This window comes from Lepidochelys kempii, chromosome 4 (assembly GCF_965140285.1).
Source record: "Lepidochelys kempii isolate rLepKem1 chromosome 4, rLepKem1.hap1, whole genome shotgun sequence".
Lineage (NCBI taxonomy): Eukaryota > Metazoa > Chordata > Testudines > Cheloniidae > Lepidochelys > Lepidochelys kempii.
Window position 1 is genome coordinate 87419895 of NC_136383.1, and position 17186 is coordinate 87437080.

A 17186-nucleotide genomic window follows, 5' to 3' on the forward strand; every position below is an offset into this window, starting at 1 on the left:
TAGTCTCCGACTCAATATCTATTTGGTAAGGCCTCACACACCAGAATGTCAGCTTTCCTCTGATACTTGTCTAAAGACCAGTGAGCCTTATTCTGCTCTCCATTACACAATCAGGAGTAACTGCATGGAAGCCAATGAAGTTATACAAGTGTCAAGCTGGTATCAGTGGAATCAGACTCCACAAGTTTCATGACAGAATAATTACTCTGAAGACAACATGGAGTGATGTTTTGGAATGGTGGTGTGCACTGTAATCTTTGTCACTTGGAGACAGGACAGTCTATTGCAAGGAGACACAGGACTGAGAGTCAAGACCTGGGTTCTACTCCCAGTTTCCCATTTGTAAATGGGAATAATCCCACTCCTTTGTTTTGTAGGGGTGTTGTGAAAATAAATAGCAATGTTTGAGAGACGCTCTCTCATGCTACAATGATGAGAGCCATAGGAAAGCACACACGGAAATTAATAATTCTGTCTTCAGAGCAGGGGCTGACTAGTGCACTGGAAACAGGGCCTAGGACCACCCATTGAACAATGAGGAGACTGTCCTGCCCCCTACTTGCTGTGTGACCTTAGTTTTGAGCAAGGCTCTGTACCTTTGTTTCATCTTTATCATGCAACTGGATCCTCCATTTCCTAAGGGCCTGATCCTTCACAACTGAAACCAATAAAAGCTTTGCCATAAACATCAGTGAGTGCCGGGTCAAACCCTGTGTAAAAACCCTTGTCTGTGCAAAAGGTGGGCAGAAAGTGAAGGAGGTTGGTGGTTCATCCTCTAGGCATTACTAAGTTATTACATAAAATTAACAAGACTCAGTACTGATACGTAAAGGTATCTAGGATTTTCCTTTTAGTTTCTCTTTTTTTTAAAAAAAAAAGAGAAACTAGGGGTATATTAGCTTCTCCAAATTTAGCTTAAAAGACATCAACATTGTAAAATAAAGACCTACATTTTAAACTGGGAGTGTTTATATGCTTGATTCTGCTCTCAATGAACTCAGTGCCCTAATTTATCAGAGGACTAAGAAAAGGTCAGATTACTCTGCTTGGAACTGTATGCACGCAGGGCCTGATTCAACACTACTGAATTTAATGGAAAGACCTCCATTGACTTCAATGGGCACTGGATCAGCAGCCAGCCAGAGAAGATTATACAAAAAGATGCATGTAATGCCTTAAAGTATGAATTTAAAAGCGCATTTCATGGGGAGCCTGGTTAATTATAGCTGCTGTACTCTTACCCAGCAATGAATTTTGTTTGTTTTTATTTTGAGAGCCACAGTCTTAGATATGAAAGAAACTGTACAGACTTGGAAGGAAGAACAAGGTCTATGATTTTCTTTTTCTTTTTTTTTTTTTTTTTTAACAGATTAGTAGAGTTGTCCTTGGGCTGTCTTGAAAGTAATTTATGTTACACCACAGAGGAACAAAATAGGCACCTGATGTGTGGAAAATTAGTTTTCCTCTTTGAGGTTTCAACTAGAAGGGTAAAAAATTAAAGCAACAGCAGGCTGCATTACACCCACAGTTGCAGAGAAGCACTTTCTTTGTACCTTATTCTATGTATGTTGGGATAATTTGCTTCAGGATTATATGTAAAAAGATATTTGATATTAAGCAATAATTATTAGTAATTCATTAATTTAAAGGCACTTTCAAACTTGGTCTGTCTCTATGCTCTTTGGACTGTTCAGTTATTCACTTCCCTCTCTTTGACTAGACCCAGGGAAACTAGTAAATGTTCCTCTACCCCTACTCTTCTCACCCAGAATTCAGATGAAGTAATGTGTTAATAATTAAGCATAATTGCTAATTGAGGCTCCCCTTGTGGCTCTTTGTATGCAAAGGAGTTTGGAGATAGCCTTCACAAAGGCATTTTAATTGAAATAGCCAGCGTCACAAAAGTCATAGGCCTGCTGTTGTTAACTTGGTGTGTTTTGTTTTGTTCCACAGGCGCTTAAATACTTTAAACAAATGTGCAGTGATGAAGCTAGAAATTAGTCCACATAGAAAAAGGGTAAGATGTGTTTTGTTTTTGTTTTGTTTTTTAACATCCTACGTTACAGAACCATTAAAAAAAAAAAAAAAAAAAAGCTGAACATGATCTCGTAGTTCATCTAATTTAGCTGCAGCGCAAGATTGTTCCTGGGCCAAATCTGGCATCCTTACACAGGTAAAACACTCTTTACTCTTCATTGTGATCTTTTGATTAAGGACTTCAGGATTTGGCCCTGTAAGCGAATACACTCATTGATTCAGCTAAATCTTTTACGGACTCTGAGACACGGATGTGGCGCACTCTCAACTACTGTGACCTGTCAGTACACTTATGTCAACTATTCACACTCTCGTGTTCATCTGTGATGATGACTCAGCCCATATGGTGCTGACTAATCAGCATGGACCAGAGTAAATCATCATCTCAGCTAACTTGAGCTGACTCTTCAGAACCCAGTTAGAACACCAAAATGCTTTTTCATGTAGGCAGGCTCAGAGGGAGCGGAGGATTCCCAACCTTTCCCAAAAGATGCTCAGCTTGCAGAGTTGGACCCATTACTCAGGGGCTTTTTAATCACTGTTTAAAATACTAATCTAAACTAAGGCAAAATCTCTGAAGAATACTGTTAAATAAGCTTGAAGCACATTGGTAAGGAAATCAGCATGGTTTGTAGAGTTTCTCTGCTGTTCGCTCAGGACAATCTCATTAGTCAGTGAGTCTTAAACTAAGACCACTACCATTCAAGATGAGCAATGATAGAATTTCTAGTTTGGATTTGGTATGATAGTATTTATGAAAAGTTTAGTTGTGCTTATTGATTTTTAATAGTAAGATATAAATAAAGGAATTGGCATTATAAAACATTATACCCTGGCGTAAGTCCTTGATTGATGGGCAAAGGCATTGTGAAAGGTTTTTTGGAGATGTGGGGAGGAACTTCTCTTCAGTTCAGTTGAACAGCTGGATAGCAGTCTGAAAGCATGTCTGCCTGCTAAAGGTCAACAGTAGTCACGACTGTCCACTGGAAGTGAATAGCTGCAGATGAAGATGACTAAACTTATGCAATACAATGCTGCCATTCTCATGACAAGAATGCTTGCAAATAATCTTAAGGGTGTTTACCAAGATCAGTCTCCTTTCTCCCTGCCCCCCACCCCCCATCCATTTGTGGTATGTAGCAAAGAAGGTTCTGAAAGATAACATTTTGTGATAGCATACACATAAGAAATGTATAATGAAGTTTTCTGACTTCCAGAAGATTTCTGTTTCCTGAAATCAGGTCTCTTTCTTGTTTCTGAGCCTCATTAACAACGGAGTGATCAAGATTTGTGTTAAAAATGGGCCTAATTTTCTACAAAGTCTGGATCTTATGTTTTGGTTTGGACCTATTTCTGGTTTTGACTCAAGCATCAGTAGAGTAATATACAAATATAGGGCCAAATTCCACTTTTGTTGACTTAATGAAGACCAGGATTTGGCTCTTAAAGCCTTGTTTACAAGAGGAAAATTACCTGTTGCTGACAGTGTCAGCAATGGGTGCATCTGAATGAATACTGTTTTCTTGGACTTCCCTTGTAGTCAAATCATGTTCAATGCCAATTGAGTGGCACCCATTGTCAGGCATAGGTAATTTTCCTGTTGTAGGCAAACTTCCCAGTTTAATTAACAAGGCAAACTTCTCCATTGTTTCCTCACTCAGGAATGGAATCTTAAGTTTCAGCATCCGGACCACAGAGTGCAGTGTGTCCTCTATGTGCTGTACATACGTATATCTGTAATGGCTTCTGTGGGGTTTTTGGTTTTGTTATGGTGGTGTTGGTTTTTTTGTTTGGTACTTTCTGTCTTCTTAAGGAAAACAGTTTAAACAAACTGGAACTTTGGCACATATTAACTATGTAGAAAACTAACTTTGGCAAGTTTACGTTTTGTTCTTTGTTTAGCACCAAAGATGTATCCTGTATTGCTATGGTGTGTTAAAATAGTACTCTTTTTAGTTCTGGTCTTCCAACTTGTGTGTCATATGATCTTCTCCATGTAGATGGAAAAGAAGTGTGGTGGTCATACAAGATCATTCCCTTGCAGTAAAAGATTGAGGCTTAAGCGGCAATGCTGAAACATACCCTCAGGCTCTGCCCATACATCAAATATAATCAGTGGAGAGGTTACTGACAATTTACTTGTGTTACACACTGTTGCTGGCTTTTACTGCTCAGTATCTATGAAGTAATGTTTAAAATTGCCTGGAGCTAATCTGAAGTAGAAACTTCACAGGACAATCTTAGTGTCAGCTGCTGGGTTATGGGGGAGGAAAGGACCAGGTAAGAGCCTGGAGGCATTAAACTGTAGCAGTGTAATAGGTTCTCTTGCTATCTCATTAGTCACAGTTATAAGACCATTTAAGCTTCAAGGATGTGTAAGAAGTTAAGCTACTACAATTGAGAATGTCTGAGAAGCATCTCTTAATTGCAAAGGAATATAAACAAAGCCACGCTCAACAGAGTAACATTGGAGAGAGACCAGAGTGAGACCTGCCCCTCACTGACTCCGGTTTAAAATTTTATGTATGCCAGGAATTTCCACTGATCTCAAGGGTATCCACTGTGACCAATTAATTAAAGGCCTAGAGATACTGGGGTTTGTTGAAAAGAGCAATTTAAGGCAGATTATATTATTTGGTCTGTTTGCTTTATGTCTGCAAGACAGCTTTGAAATGAACTTCAAACATATATTTCATCTATTTTTAAAAAAAAATAAGTCTTAAGATATATTGCATATTATGTGTTATCATGACCTATGATTGGCTTCAAAGGCCCAGTCTTGCTCTAATTGAAGCCCATGGCTGTCTTGATATTAACTTAAATGATAGCAAGATCACACACTTAAGTATACTTACTGAAAGGACTTTGCCATCATCACTACCAGTTTGCCATTATACCTTATGGATGCTCTCTTTGCTCGCAGAGTGAAGATTCCGATGAAGATGAGCCTTGTGCAATAAGTGGTAAATGGACTTTTCAAAGGGACAGCAAGAGGTGGTCTAGGCTTGAGGAGTTTGACGTCTTCCCTCCAAAACAAGATTTGAATCCCTCATCCCCAGAAGCTCCTCTCCTGACGAACGCAGCTAGCCACGAAAGCGTGCTGACAGACCTCAGTGAGCGTCAGGAGGTAGCTTCCATTCACAGCACCAGCAGCACCAGTAGCCACCAAGTCACCCCCCAGAGTGAGGCAACCACCACCAGAACAAACTCAGTCGTTAGCGTTTGCTCATCAGGCAACTTCATAACAAACGATGACTCCTTCAGCAGCCTGCCCTCGCCTAAGGAGCTGTCTAGCTTCAGCTTCAACATGAAAGCTAATGAAAAGAATGCGAGGTCTAAAACGAAGAGCCTGTTAAAGAGAATGGAGAGCCTGAAAATCAAGAGCTCTCACCATGGCAAAAATAAAGCCCCTTCCAAACTGGGTCTTATTATCAGTGGGCCCATCCTGAAAGAGGGCCTGGATGAGGACAAGCTAAAACAATTTAACTGTGTGGAAATTTCTACTCTCAATGGCAATCATATTAACGTCCCCATGGTACGAAAAAGGAGCGTCTCCAATTCCACCCAGACCAGCAGTAGTGGCAGTCAGTCTGAGACAAGCAGCGCTGTCAGCACACCCAGCCCCGTCACAAGAACACGCAGCCTCAGTGCATATAATAAAAGGGTGGGAATGTACCTCGAAGGCTTTGACCCCTTCAACCAATCAACCTTCAGTGATGTCATGGAGCAGAACTTTAAGAACAGGGGAAGTTTTGCAGAAGACACTGTGTTTTTTATCCCTGAAGACCACAAGCCAGGCACCTTTCCCAAAGCGCTCTCCAATGGTAACTTCTCCCCATCAGAGAGCAACTCTTCAGTGAACTGGAGAACTGGAAGCTTTCATGGACATGGACATCTCTCCCTCAGGAGGGAGAACAGTGCAGAAAGCTCCAAGGAACTGAGCACTGGGAAAAGGCGCAACTCCTCTAGCTCAGTGGGCAGCCGCCTTAGCATTTATGACAATGTACCAGGTTCAATTCTGTATTCCAGTACAGGTGACCTGGCAGACCTTGAGAATGAAGACATCTTTCCAGAGCTGGATGATATCCTGTACCATGTAAAAGGGATGCAGAGAATAGTGAACCAGTGGTCAGAGAAGTTTTCAGATGAAGGGGACTCCGATTCAGCACTAGATTCTGTTTCCCCATGCCCTTCCTCTCCAAAGCAGATTCACCTTGATGTAGATAATGATCGAACAACCCCCAGTGACCTTGACAGTACAGGAAATTCCTTGACTGAGACTGAAGAGCCCTCAGGAATGCAGGACAGAAGGGACTCTGGGGTGGGTGCATCACTGACACGGTCCAACAGGTCAGTAACAGGCTTCTTCCACTAGACCAGGGGTGGGCAAACTTTTTGGCCCAAGGGCTACATCTGCGTGGAGAAGTTGTATGCAGGGTCATGCTGGGCTGGGGCACAGGGTTGGGATGCACGAGGGAGTCCGGGGTGTGGGAGAAGGTGTGGTGTGCAGGAAGGGGCTCAGGGCAAGGAGTTAGGGTGCAGAGTGCAGGAGGGGGCTCAGGGCAGGGGCTTGGGGTGCAGCAAAGGGTTAGGGGGCTTAGGGAAGGGGATTGGGGTGCTGGGTACAGGAGAGGTTTGGGGTGTGGGCTCCGGCCCGGCGCCACTTACCTCCTGGGAGTGGGGTGGGGCATGGTGCCAGCCACTTCCAGGAGCAGTGTGAGGCCAGGGCAGGCAGGGAGCTTGCCTTAGTCCCACTATGCCACAGGGCTGGCAATCCCACAGGCCAGATTAAAAGCCCTGATGGGCCAGATCCAGCGCTCCGGCCATAGTTTGCCCTCCCCTGCATTAGACCGAATTAAAGCCTTAGCACAGAAGTAACTGTGGTGGTTAAAGCAAATATGTGACTTTTACATATCAGTTTCAGAAATTAATGGTGAGGATAATATTTTTATAGCACCTTTAATCTGGAATGGTTTCCAACCAAGCCACTTTAAAAAAGTGTATTTGTTTATTCAAAATGTTGTGTTCACCACTGAAATGCAACTCTTTCTGCAGTGCAATGTCAGAGTCATCTTCACCAGCAACATTAAAATAGTTTTTTGAGTGTGGGTGAGGAAGAACTTGTCAAGCTGAAATTGGGGTGTGTGGGAAATGTAGAATGTAATTGCCAGAATTTTAAATAAGAGAGGATACTGGTGGTGGTATCCCTGCTCTTTCCAAAACAGCATCACAAAAGAGACCATGGCTATGTGGTCAAATCCTTCATTTTACAACTTGTTGGAAGTGCCATATTTTGAACATCATAGTGCCCCTTCGTACCATATTGTGCAAATTGCCATGATAGCACTAACTACATCGCAGTAATCAGCCCAGGTTGTGTGCTCCCACATTAATACCTGAAATTCTGCCTTATCTACTATATATATGGAGTTAGGAGTTTCTGATATGTAGTAGGTAAGTCAAAATTTCCAGATGTTGTCAGAAATGTCAATACGGAATGGAATGTTCTTCTAAATGGCACATTCTTAAATACACTCATTAGAACATATGCTCTCCACATCATTAGAGAGAATCCTTTCATTGTGGTTTCCACATGTACCTTCCAAAGACACTTCAATAAATTGCTTTTTATTTTCCCCTCCTTTCCTGCAGGCATAAACTGAGATGGCACAGCTTTCAGAGCTCCCACGGGCCCAGCTTGAGCTCTGTGTCATTACAGATTAATAGCCAGTCTGTGGCACAGATGAACCTATTGCAGAAATACTCTCTTTTGAAGTTAACTGCCCTCCTGGAGAAATACACACCTTCCAATAAGCATGGCTTCAACTGGTAAGGACCATTCAAACCCTTGGGATTTGCCAGTAATGAATGAATACAGAAAACATGTCACTAATCCCCAACTATCTTCCCTGTTTGTTTACTTGCATCTAACATTCTGCCACCCTCCTAGGGGGCTCTAGCCTCAGAGGACAATACTAAACCCATTAACCCTTCACTTTGTTTTAATGTCATTGGGTGTCAGATGCTCATTAAGAGGGAGCCACAGAGAGTGGCTGCAATTAACGGGGAGGGACATGGGAGTGCATTTCAATACGGATGCTCATGAAACACAGACGAGCTGGCTGTGTTGGGAAAAGTCCAGCTAGCATTCACAGCACAAAGGAATAATCATGTATTAAAAGAATTTGCACTTAAGGAGACCTACTTCAGCACATCTTAAGGTACCAGAAAACTGTCTTCAAAGTCTTCTGCCTTTCTCCGTCATTGGTATTCTTCTTTATATCATTTATTTAATGCCAGGGCACTTCAGCTGAGTAAGTTTCCATCACTTTGAGTGTGTCACTATCTGACCACTAACCTTTTTTATGCTGAATACATTCTGTTTTAAACAAAAAACCCAAATCCAGTTAAGTTATTTATAAAAACAAAATAAAAAAATTCAGCAAGTTTGGAAAAAAACGCAGAGTTTTCCTGTAGCCGCTTCAGGTTTTCGTTACCCAGTCAATATTTTTTTGTCAGATTAGTGAAATAGAAAACCTGTTATTGCCATATCTGTATTGCATAGTCTGTGCAACCCTAAAGCAGCAAAAAGTACAATATTTTTTTCCCCCTTCGTTCTTATGGCCTCCTGCTTTCTCCAGGAATCTGAGTATTTAACTCCAACATCAAAGTAGCTCCTGTTCAAAGGCTGTTATTATGTGAGCCATGCTAAATACAGAAGTTGTTTGTTCTGAAAGACAGAAATAAGTATTGACCGGTTATCCCTGCATGCTTCAGATTCTCGGTGGGGATCGTAATGTGTTCGTTCACATTCTGCTGGCGTGTTTTTTGACAAAGCAAGTATTATTCACACATATATCAATAGTGCCCCATGTTTAACTATAGTGTAATAAAGTTTGATTCTTTTTATTTTTTGTAGAACACGCTATCCCCCAAAAGCATAATACATTGTATAGTTAAGTCTCCCTGTTTTCTAACACTGTTGTGTCCTCTGAAGTTTTGTATCCTACATTAACTTTCTCTTTCATTAGCGAGATGATCTCAACACTTTCAGACGCTAAAGGATTTTTTTATTTGAGAAAACACTCTTGAGACTCCAAGAGTAAATAATTCTTTTGAGCTCTGGTACATTTTTCCTCTGAGTCAAAAGCAAATGGAAAGGCCTTTCATTGAAAATAGGGGCCTGGCAAGGAGGGGGGTCCCTCAAAGAGGTCATTTGAAGAACTGAAATTTTTAGCTGACAAACTCAAATGTATTACATCAGCTTCCTGCTGTTACACATACGGGTGGGCGGTCAGCCTGGCTTGAGAGCTTTATAGAATGAGTGGTTGACATACAAAAAGGTTATTGTTCACATGCCCATCTTTCTTGAGAGACCTAAAGAAGCTACATTATAAAGGGTTGTTGGCCACGGGATTTATTTTGACTCTACTATAGTTCATCCTGGTTCTTGTTCTACCCCATAGCATTTGTCGTACTGGAGTTGATAGACTAGCACCACCTATTAATGCTTGCAATCAACATATAGCCCCTTCCTAACATAGATATGCTCCATTTCTACCCCCGCCGTCCTCTCTGGAAAAGATTAAATGTTTTCAGTGCTACTGCTAAGGCTTTCACATAGAAAGACTTTAATAGAGTGAATACTATTTCACTTATTTTTTTTAGCATGTTACAGCTACTGGAATCCAGAAGATGGTGGGTGGGTGGGTGTGGTTAGGAATGATGTGTATGCTGTGCTAACAGCTATGCTTTCTCCTTCTCATTCTCTCTGCTTAAATAGGGCTGTACCAAAGTTTATGAAAAGGATTAAGGTCCCAGATTATAAAGACCGAAATGTGTTTGGAGTTCCCCTGCCAATTAATGTCCAGCGTACAGGGCAGCCTCTCCCACAGAGCATTCAGCAAGCAATGCGGTACCTCCGCAGCCACTGTTTGGATCAGGTTAGTTTCACTTCACTGCCGTTCCACTACGCTGTCACCATCCCAGCACTTGATTGATTATTGTTCTTGAGCCAGATCTTCAAGCCCTTATTTCTTTTTTACTCTAGCCATATTCAAGCACAATTCCCGTTGAAGTCAGTGGATAGGACTGTAGGAATTGGCACCTCCTTGGTGGATTAATGTCTTCTTTTTTTTTTTTTAAATATGCAAACACATGTAGGTTGGACTGTTCAGGAAATCTGGAGTCAAGTCAAGAATCCAGGCTTTGCGCCAAATGAATGAGAGCTCAACAGACAGCGTTAACTATGAGGGCCAGTCTGCTTATGATGTAGCAGACATGGTAAAGCAGTACTTTCGTGATCTACCTGAGCCGCTCATGACCAATAAACTCTCTGAGACGTTCTTACAGATCTACCAATGTAAGTCCTCAGATTCCCAGGGTGAGACAGAAAATTGGGCCCTGGTTTCAGAGAAATATTCCCAAATATGCACTCCTACAATGTCTAATTTACAAGGCTGAACTGCCAGATATATCCCTCATCTGGGCACCACATGTGTTGGCTACTAGGGAATTTGGAAACAATGCCATTTGATACCATCGTATACTTTACTTTCTTTTTGAAGTCTCCATTATTTGTCATCCTGCCTCTTGTGAAACTGCTTTTTGGTTCTCTAGTTATATGGTGATGTAGCTGGCAAATTCTCCCAGTTTCATCTGTTTCTGAATGCTTGGAACCAATACAAACCCTCTGCCTCTTTGAATTGGAATTTCCTGTCTTCTCCTGGCACAGTTGGTGATAAACTTTATTTTAAATCTTAATGTCTCATTTGAGAGTGGGGTGAGGGCATGCAAATACAGGGTTAGGAGAGCTTTCTGAAGAAATTTGCAAACTTGCTTTGAAAATTACTACGTTCTTTTACATCAGGATTGATCAAACTTGTGACATTCCTTCATCTTGTGTCATTTTATGCCCGACAGCAGCACTCATAAGCTTATGAAAACATTTTTAATCTTACAGTTGCCATTTTATCATTTCTACTATTGGTGCCTAGGGTAGGAACCACAATGGTACTTTAGGCACCCGAGGCCCAGTGTTGGCTCTACTGCAATCCACAAGACTCCTGCTGAACCCTGTTGGCATCTAAACTCACTTGGCACCTAGGGGCTTGTCTACACCAACAATTGTTTCATGGCATGCTGAGGTGTGACTCTACCCCGCACCAGCCTGCCACAGACAAACTGTCCTTGTAGACCCTGCTGATGTGCAGTTAGTTACTTAATGCACTTTGATCCAGTCCCGTTTCAAGGAGGGTTAAGATCAAGGTGGGTGCCCTTAATCAGTGGCCTAGAGAGTCATTTTCACTCTCTCTAACCCAGTGACTATATTTAATTTATCCACAGTGGAACAGTCATTGGGCTAGAAAGGTGGGAGACTCCGGTCCAGTCTCCCAGCTCCAATCACTTTTTTGTTGTTTCTCCACAGTGGAACAGCTTCGGCAGGAGAGATTGCAGGAGCCCCACATAAGACTATCCCAGAGCTCTGAGATTAGAGCACTGCCCTGAGAGGTGGGAGACCACTGTCCAAATCCTTTCTCCCCCTCTGGCAGAGGAAGGAATTGGTTCTGGGTCTCCCACGTCCCAGGCAAGTCCTCTAACCACTACGTAGAAGTCACAAGGTGGGTGGTGCTGCTGATGCAAGTGCCATCAGCAGCCATTCTGCATAGCATGAGGCAGGTGCCTAACTCGTTTAGCAAGAAATATCTTAGGCACCTCAGCCATCTGACTCTAGGCGGCCGGTTCCTGTTCATGGATCAGTAAGCAGAGTTACATGCCTATCTCCAAGAAAGGGGCAGGGCTTAGCACATTACCTCTCATTGGCATATCCAATTAGCTAGCTCTGGCAGCTGGCATGCTGACTCTTTGTGGATTGAATTCTTAAGTGCTTATCTTTCCCTATTCATTGTAGAGGGAGCCTAGGTGCCTAACTTGGCTTTGTGGATTGCAGTTGTTCCTATGATTCTCCCTCCCAGATGCCTAAAAGTGAGGTACCATGATGCTCAGTGTTGCAAAACTGAAGTCCCTTTGCAGATTCCCCCGCCCAGCTAGCATACTAGAGATGATCAGATCACACCCCAATTCTCCTCTGTGTTGAGCTGTTACCTAACCGTTTCTTTGGAATGGGAGGGCATCAGCTGTCATAACGTTTAGATCCTCTGACCTCCTCGGGAGGCCAGGTTGATGCATACATGGACCTTGTGGTTTCATGCTGCCTCTGTGGTCCCGTGGTGTCCTCCTAGGCTCCATGGTAGCATAGCACTATGAGGGACTCTTCATGCTATCCATCTAGGTTTCATCACTGCCCTCATCACCATAGCTGAATGCCTTACGTCACACCCCACCTTCCCCCAAAGCTCCCCATGGGAATTCTACAGGGCTGAAGAGGTTGTGCTAATGCCGACTCAGTTAGCACCAACTGATATGGGGTGGAGAGGAATGATGGCTGTCCCACCACCCTGGATACAAACCCTGCAGAGAAATACTTTCTAGTGGCTGGTGCCAGGGGAAGTTTAATACAGTGCTACAAAAACTGCACTCCCCTATTCTGCTTCTCCTTCCCGTGGGATTGATCTGCAGGGGTTGCAGCTGCTGTGCCCATAAAAGGGGGGTGAGCGAGGCCAGAAGTTTGATCTGCTGTCCATAGACAGCAAAATCCTTTAGAAGTTGTACATTTTTCTTCCTGGTGTATGGCCAGAATTTCCCCTCCCCTTGGTATTATGCTTAGCATATTGTATGCTGATTGTGCCTGTGCACCACTTGTAAAATGTCTTGAGCTTGTTGAGGGTGGAAGGCAGTAGATCATATGTAAGATATTTTAGTGTACTCTTTAAAACATTCTAACATCATCACCTACGTCAGTTTAAAAAAACCCTACAGTTTAGCTTATGCTCAAAGTGATACAAAATAAATGGGCTGTTAATAGTGAGAGAATTACAGATGAGATATACTGCCAAGTTTCTCTTGAGCATGTCATCAAAGTTTTGCAGTGCCAATGATGGTGGAAAGGCCAAATGATTCAGCCCCTCAAATTGCCTTTTTGGAGGTGGCTCACTGGCACTCACTCTGAGAAGCAGAGCTGGCCTGGGTTATTTCTTTTTTTTTTCTTTCAGACTTTGTTTTTATAAAAACACGAGTCAAAATTTCCTGCCCAAGGTGTTTGTTGTCCGTAACCATGGAGCTGTGTAATGGTATGGGGCTGCATCTCAGTGACTTTTCTTTTTCCACCCTGTGACTTTGAAAGATCTACTCAATAAAACAGACCTGTGTGTGTTTGGTGAAGCACTTTCTGGTATTTTATGGCATCAGTGTTGAAAAGGTTTAGTACCCATTTATTTATTGTGTTTTTTTGCTTCACTGATTGTTAAATGCATTTCCCTTGTGAACTTTATGAGAGCTGAAGAATTTTTGCTGGAATCTGAGTTAGCGGGACATTGTTTCCATGTTCGCTACTGCCCATGATCATCAGTCAGACTTCTGCAGTTAACAGCCCTTTTAGCAGGGCTGCTGGAGGATATAGCGCTTGAAATTAAATTCTATTACGAACTGTGGTATAGGCACAACTTTTATACTATTGAGTTTCTCTTGAGGCAGGAAATAACTGAGGGGTAGGTAAGTTGACGGCAATAAGCAAAAAAATCTTCTGTGCAATCCCTGTGACTGGTATGCATCCTGGAGAAAATCCTTTCAAACTTGAGTGAAATAGTTGAAGCTGGAGTTTTGGATTGGGATGTATTCATGCTTATGTGTGTGGAAAATCAGTGAGCTGATGAGAATATTACTAATGTTATGCAGATGTGCCAAAGGATCAGCGGCTCCAGGCTATCAAGGCTGCTGTTATGCTTCTACCCGATGAGAACAGGGAGGTCCTACAGATTCTTCTTTATTTCCTGAGTGATGTCACCGCTGCAGTGAAGGAAAACCAGATGACGCCAACAAACCTTGCTGTGTGTTTAGCACCTTCCCTCTTCCACTTAAATACTCTCAAGAGAGAGAATTCTTCTCCAAGGTTTGTCTCCTGCAGTTGTACAACAGTATTAAAATAACACCACTAGGTATCCCTGAGGATTAAGAAGGCATGTTTTAGCCTCCTTACTGCATATGTCTTGCAGGGGTAATTCAGTTCAGTTGTGCCACTATCCTATGTCAGACTAAGTAATTAAACTTTAAATTCCCAGAGTTTAGGTCAAGCTAAAGAATGGATGGGTGTTATGAAGTTCATTGGGACATTCCATTGCAAACAGCGATTGGGAGAAAAATTGAAGAGGTGGTCAGATATGTAACCAACCAGGTCCGAGGAACAGACCTGGCTGGTTACAGATTTACCCTCATTCACTGGAGAGTGGTACAGTTTACCCATAATCAGAATGGAATAGTCCAATTAGTGCTGCTTCCTCATTTATTTTATACATAAACACACTCTAATGCTGGTATTCAGATCACCAGCAAGAGCAAGGAACCAAAGTGTTTACAGACAGGTTTTTATTCCAATTTCCTCTTATCTGGGGGCTAATTGAAAGGAAAGGCTTTGCCCTAGTGAAAAAGTCACCAAATAGATTACCAGGAACTAGAATCACATGGGGGAGTCAGGCTGAGCATTGCAGAACCTAACATTTAGGGGCCCTGTCACTCAGTGGAATTCACAACCCGGAGTTGGGAGTGACTGGTAAGTGCTATTTAAACTTTTTTTTTTTTTTTCAAGACATTGAACTGTGACTGGTAACCAGCCTTTGAGGCCATGTCAGCAGCATCCCCACAGCTTGAGGTGGAGTCTCAGTTTTCCCATTATGAACACTCCATTCTCTTTACTGGAACTGGTCATGGTGGTCAGCTAGGCAGCCAGTGTGGCTATTTACAACTATGAACAAGTTTACAATGGGTTAGACTTGCCACAGAACAGGCATAGCTGCAGTAGCAAGAAAAGTCATCAATAACATTTAACATTACATCCAACTTTTCTGTCCTAGGCAGCTCTAGTCTATGCCATCAGGACATAGTGCAGTTATACTGCTTACTTACAAGCCATTAATTAATACTGACTTGTTTGTTTTCCTCCTCCTTAGGGTGATGCAGAGAAAACAGAGTCTGGGCAAACCTGATCAGAAAGATTTAAATGAAAACTTGGCTGCAACTCAAGGCCTCGCCCATATGATTGCTGAGTGCAAGAAGCTCTTCCAGGTGAGACAGCTGTCTGTGAAACAAATAGCACCATTGGTTCAGCAGTAATCAAAAGAGCTCTGTGAAAAATAGACAAGTACTCAATGGAGAGCCAAGAGTCTCTTTAGTTTGTTTACAGACTATATTCTTAGACAAACAGATAAGCACCTTTTAAAAAACAATATAGAATCATAGGACTGGAAGGCACCTCGAGAGGTCATCCAGTCCAGTCCCCTGCACTCATGGCAGGACTAAGTATTATCTAGACTATCCCTGACAGGTATTTTTCTAACCTACTCTTAAAAATCCCCAATGATGGAAATTCCACAACCCCCTTAGGCAACTTATTCAAGTGCTTAGCTACCCTGACAGGAAGTTTTTCCAAATGTCCAACTAAACCTCCCTTACTGCAGTTAAGCCCATTGCTTCTTGTCCTATCCTCAGAGGTTAAAAGAGAACAATTTGCTTCCCTCCTCCTTATAACAACCTTTTCAGTATTTTAAAACTGTTTTATCTCCCCTCTGTCTTCTCTTCAGACTAAACAAACCCAATTTTTTCAATGGTCCCTCATAGATCCTGTTTTCTATATCGTTAAATCCTTTTTATTGCTGTTCTCTGGTCTCTCTCCAATTTGTCCACATCTTTCTTGAAATGTGGCACCCCGAACTGGACACAATGCTCTAGTTGAGGCCTAATCAGCACAGAGTAGAGCAGAAGTAGTATTTCTCGTGTCTTGCTTACAACGCTCCTGCTAATACATCCCAGAATGATGTTTGCTTTTTTTTTTACAACAGGGTTACATTGGTGACACATTTAGCTTGTGATCCACTATGACCCCCAGATCCCTTTCTGCAGTACTGCTTCCTAGGCAGTCCTTTCCCATTTACTTCAGACCATTTCTCCAGTTTGTCCAGATACATTTGAATTTTAATCCTATCCTCCAAAGCACTTGCAACCCCTCCCAGCTTGGTATCATCCACAAACTTTAGAAGTGTATGCTGTGCTACTGTATAAAAACATGATGAAAATATTGAATAAATCCGACCTAGATCCGATCTCTGCGGGACCCTACTTGTTATTCTCTTCCCCCCCCCCCCACCCATCTTGACTGTGAACCACTGATAACTACTCTCTGGGAATGGTTTTCCAACCAGTTATGCACCCACCTTATAGTAGCTCTATCTAAGTTGTATTTCCTTAGTTTGTTTATGAGATGGTCATGCGAGACCGTATCAAAAACTTTACTCAAGTCAAGATGTACCAAAACTACTGCTTCCCCCTATCCCCAAGGCTTGTTACCTTGTCTAAGAAACCTATTAGGTTGGTTTGACGCTATTTGTTCTTGACAAATCAATGCTGTTACTCATCACTTATCATTCTTACACATTATGTATTTATATATAATAAAGTTTGTTGTAGTTTGATGCTGGTAGTGAGGACTGCAGTTTTTCCAACCTGCAGGGTTCAAAAATTGAGTCAGATCCCAAAGCATGAGAATGATTTAAATATAAGCCTTGGGCTAGAAATCGCAACAGTTGGGAGGAGGAGCTCCAGCAGGTGGGGCATTGGGGTGTGGAACGGTGTGGACATGGTTGGGTGTCTGACTTGAGAACCTGGCCTCTGATTTGCAGAAGTGCTGAGCACTCAACTGCAAACTGAAGTCAACGGGAACTGTGCTGTGAACATGTAAATTGTTATAAAAAGTTGAGTACTCTGAAAAATTAGGCCCCACGCTTCTCAAATTGGGCACTCAAAACTAGTGTCTTCCTCATCTGTAGAATGGGAATAATAATACCCCTTCACCACATAGGGATGTTATGAAATTAATTCATTAATGTTCGTGAAGTACTCAGATCCTATAGTAGTGATTGCTGTAGAAAAGCCCATGAGGCTATTAAAAATTCTGTGTTCAGAACACAGTGAGTAGTGTGCAATAAATGAGGCATGGGGCACACATTGTACAATGAAAAGAAATATTGAGTAGCTGTTCCTAT

The 17186-nt window shown here is 42.2% G+C and overlaps 1 protein-coding gene across 2 annotated transcripts in view; it reads left to right on the plus strand.

Annotated features, from left to right (window-relative positions):
• The window catches only part of LOC140910602 (rho GTPase-activating protein 7), a 152949-nt gene that overhangs the window by 131144 nt on the left and 4619 nt on the right, over window positions 1–17186 (plus strand). The window contains exons 4-10 of one of the 2 annotated variants that reach the window (XM_073341954.2): window positions 1954–2017; window positions 4961–6387; window positions 7690–7866; window positions 9821–9980; window positions 10201–10399; window positions 13831–14044; window positions 15099–15213. In XM_073341954.2, coding sequence (XP_073198055.1) covers window positions 1954–2017; window positions 4961–6387; window positions 7690–7866; window positions 9821–9980; window positions 10201–10399; window positions 13831–14044; window positions 15099–15213 — 2356 coding nt within the window. The remainder of the gene's footprint in view (window positions 1–1953; window positions 2018–4960; window positions 6388–7689; window positions 7867–9820; window positions 9981–10200; window positions 10400–13830; window positions 14045–15098; window positions 15214–17186) is intronic. The other variant, XM_073341955.2, reaches the window with a different exon arrangement.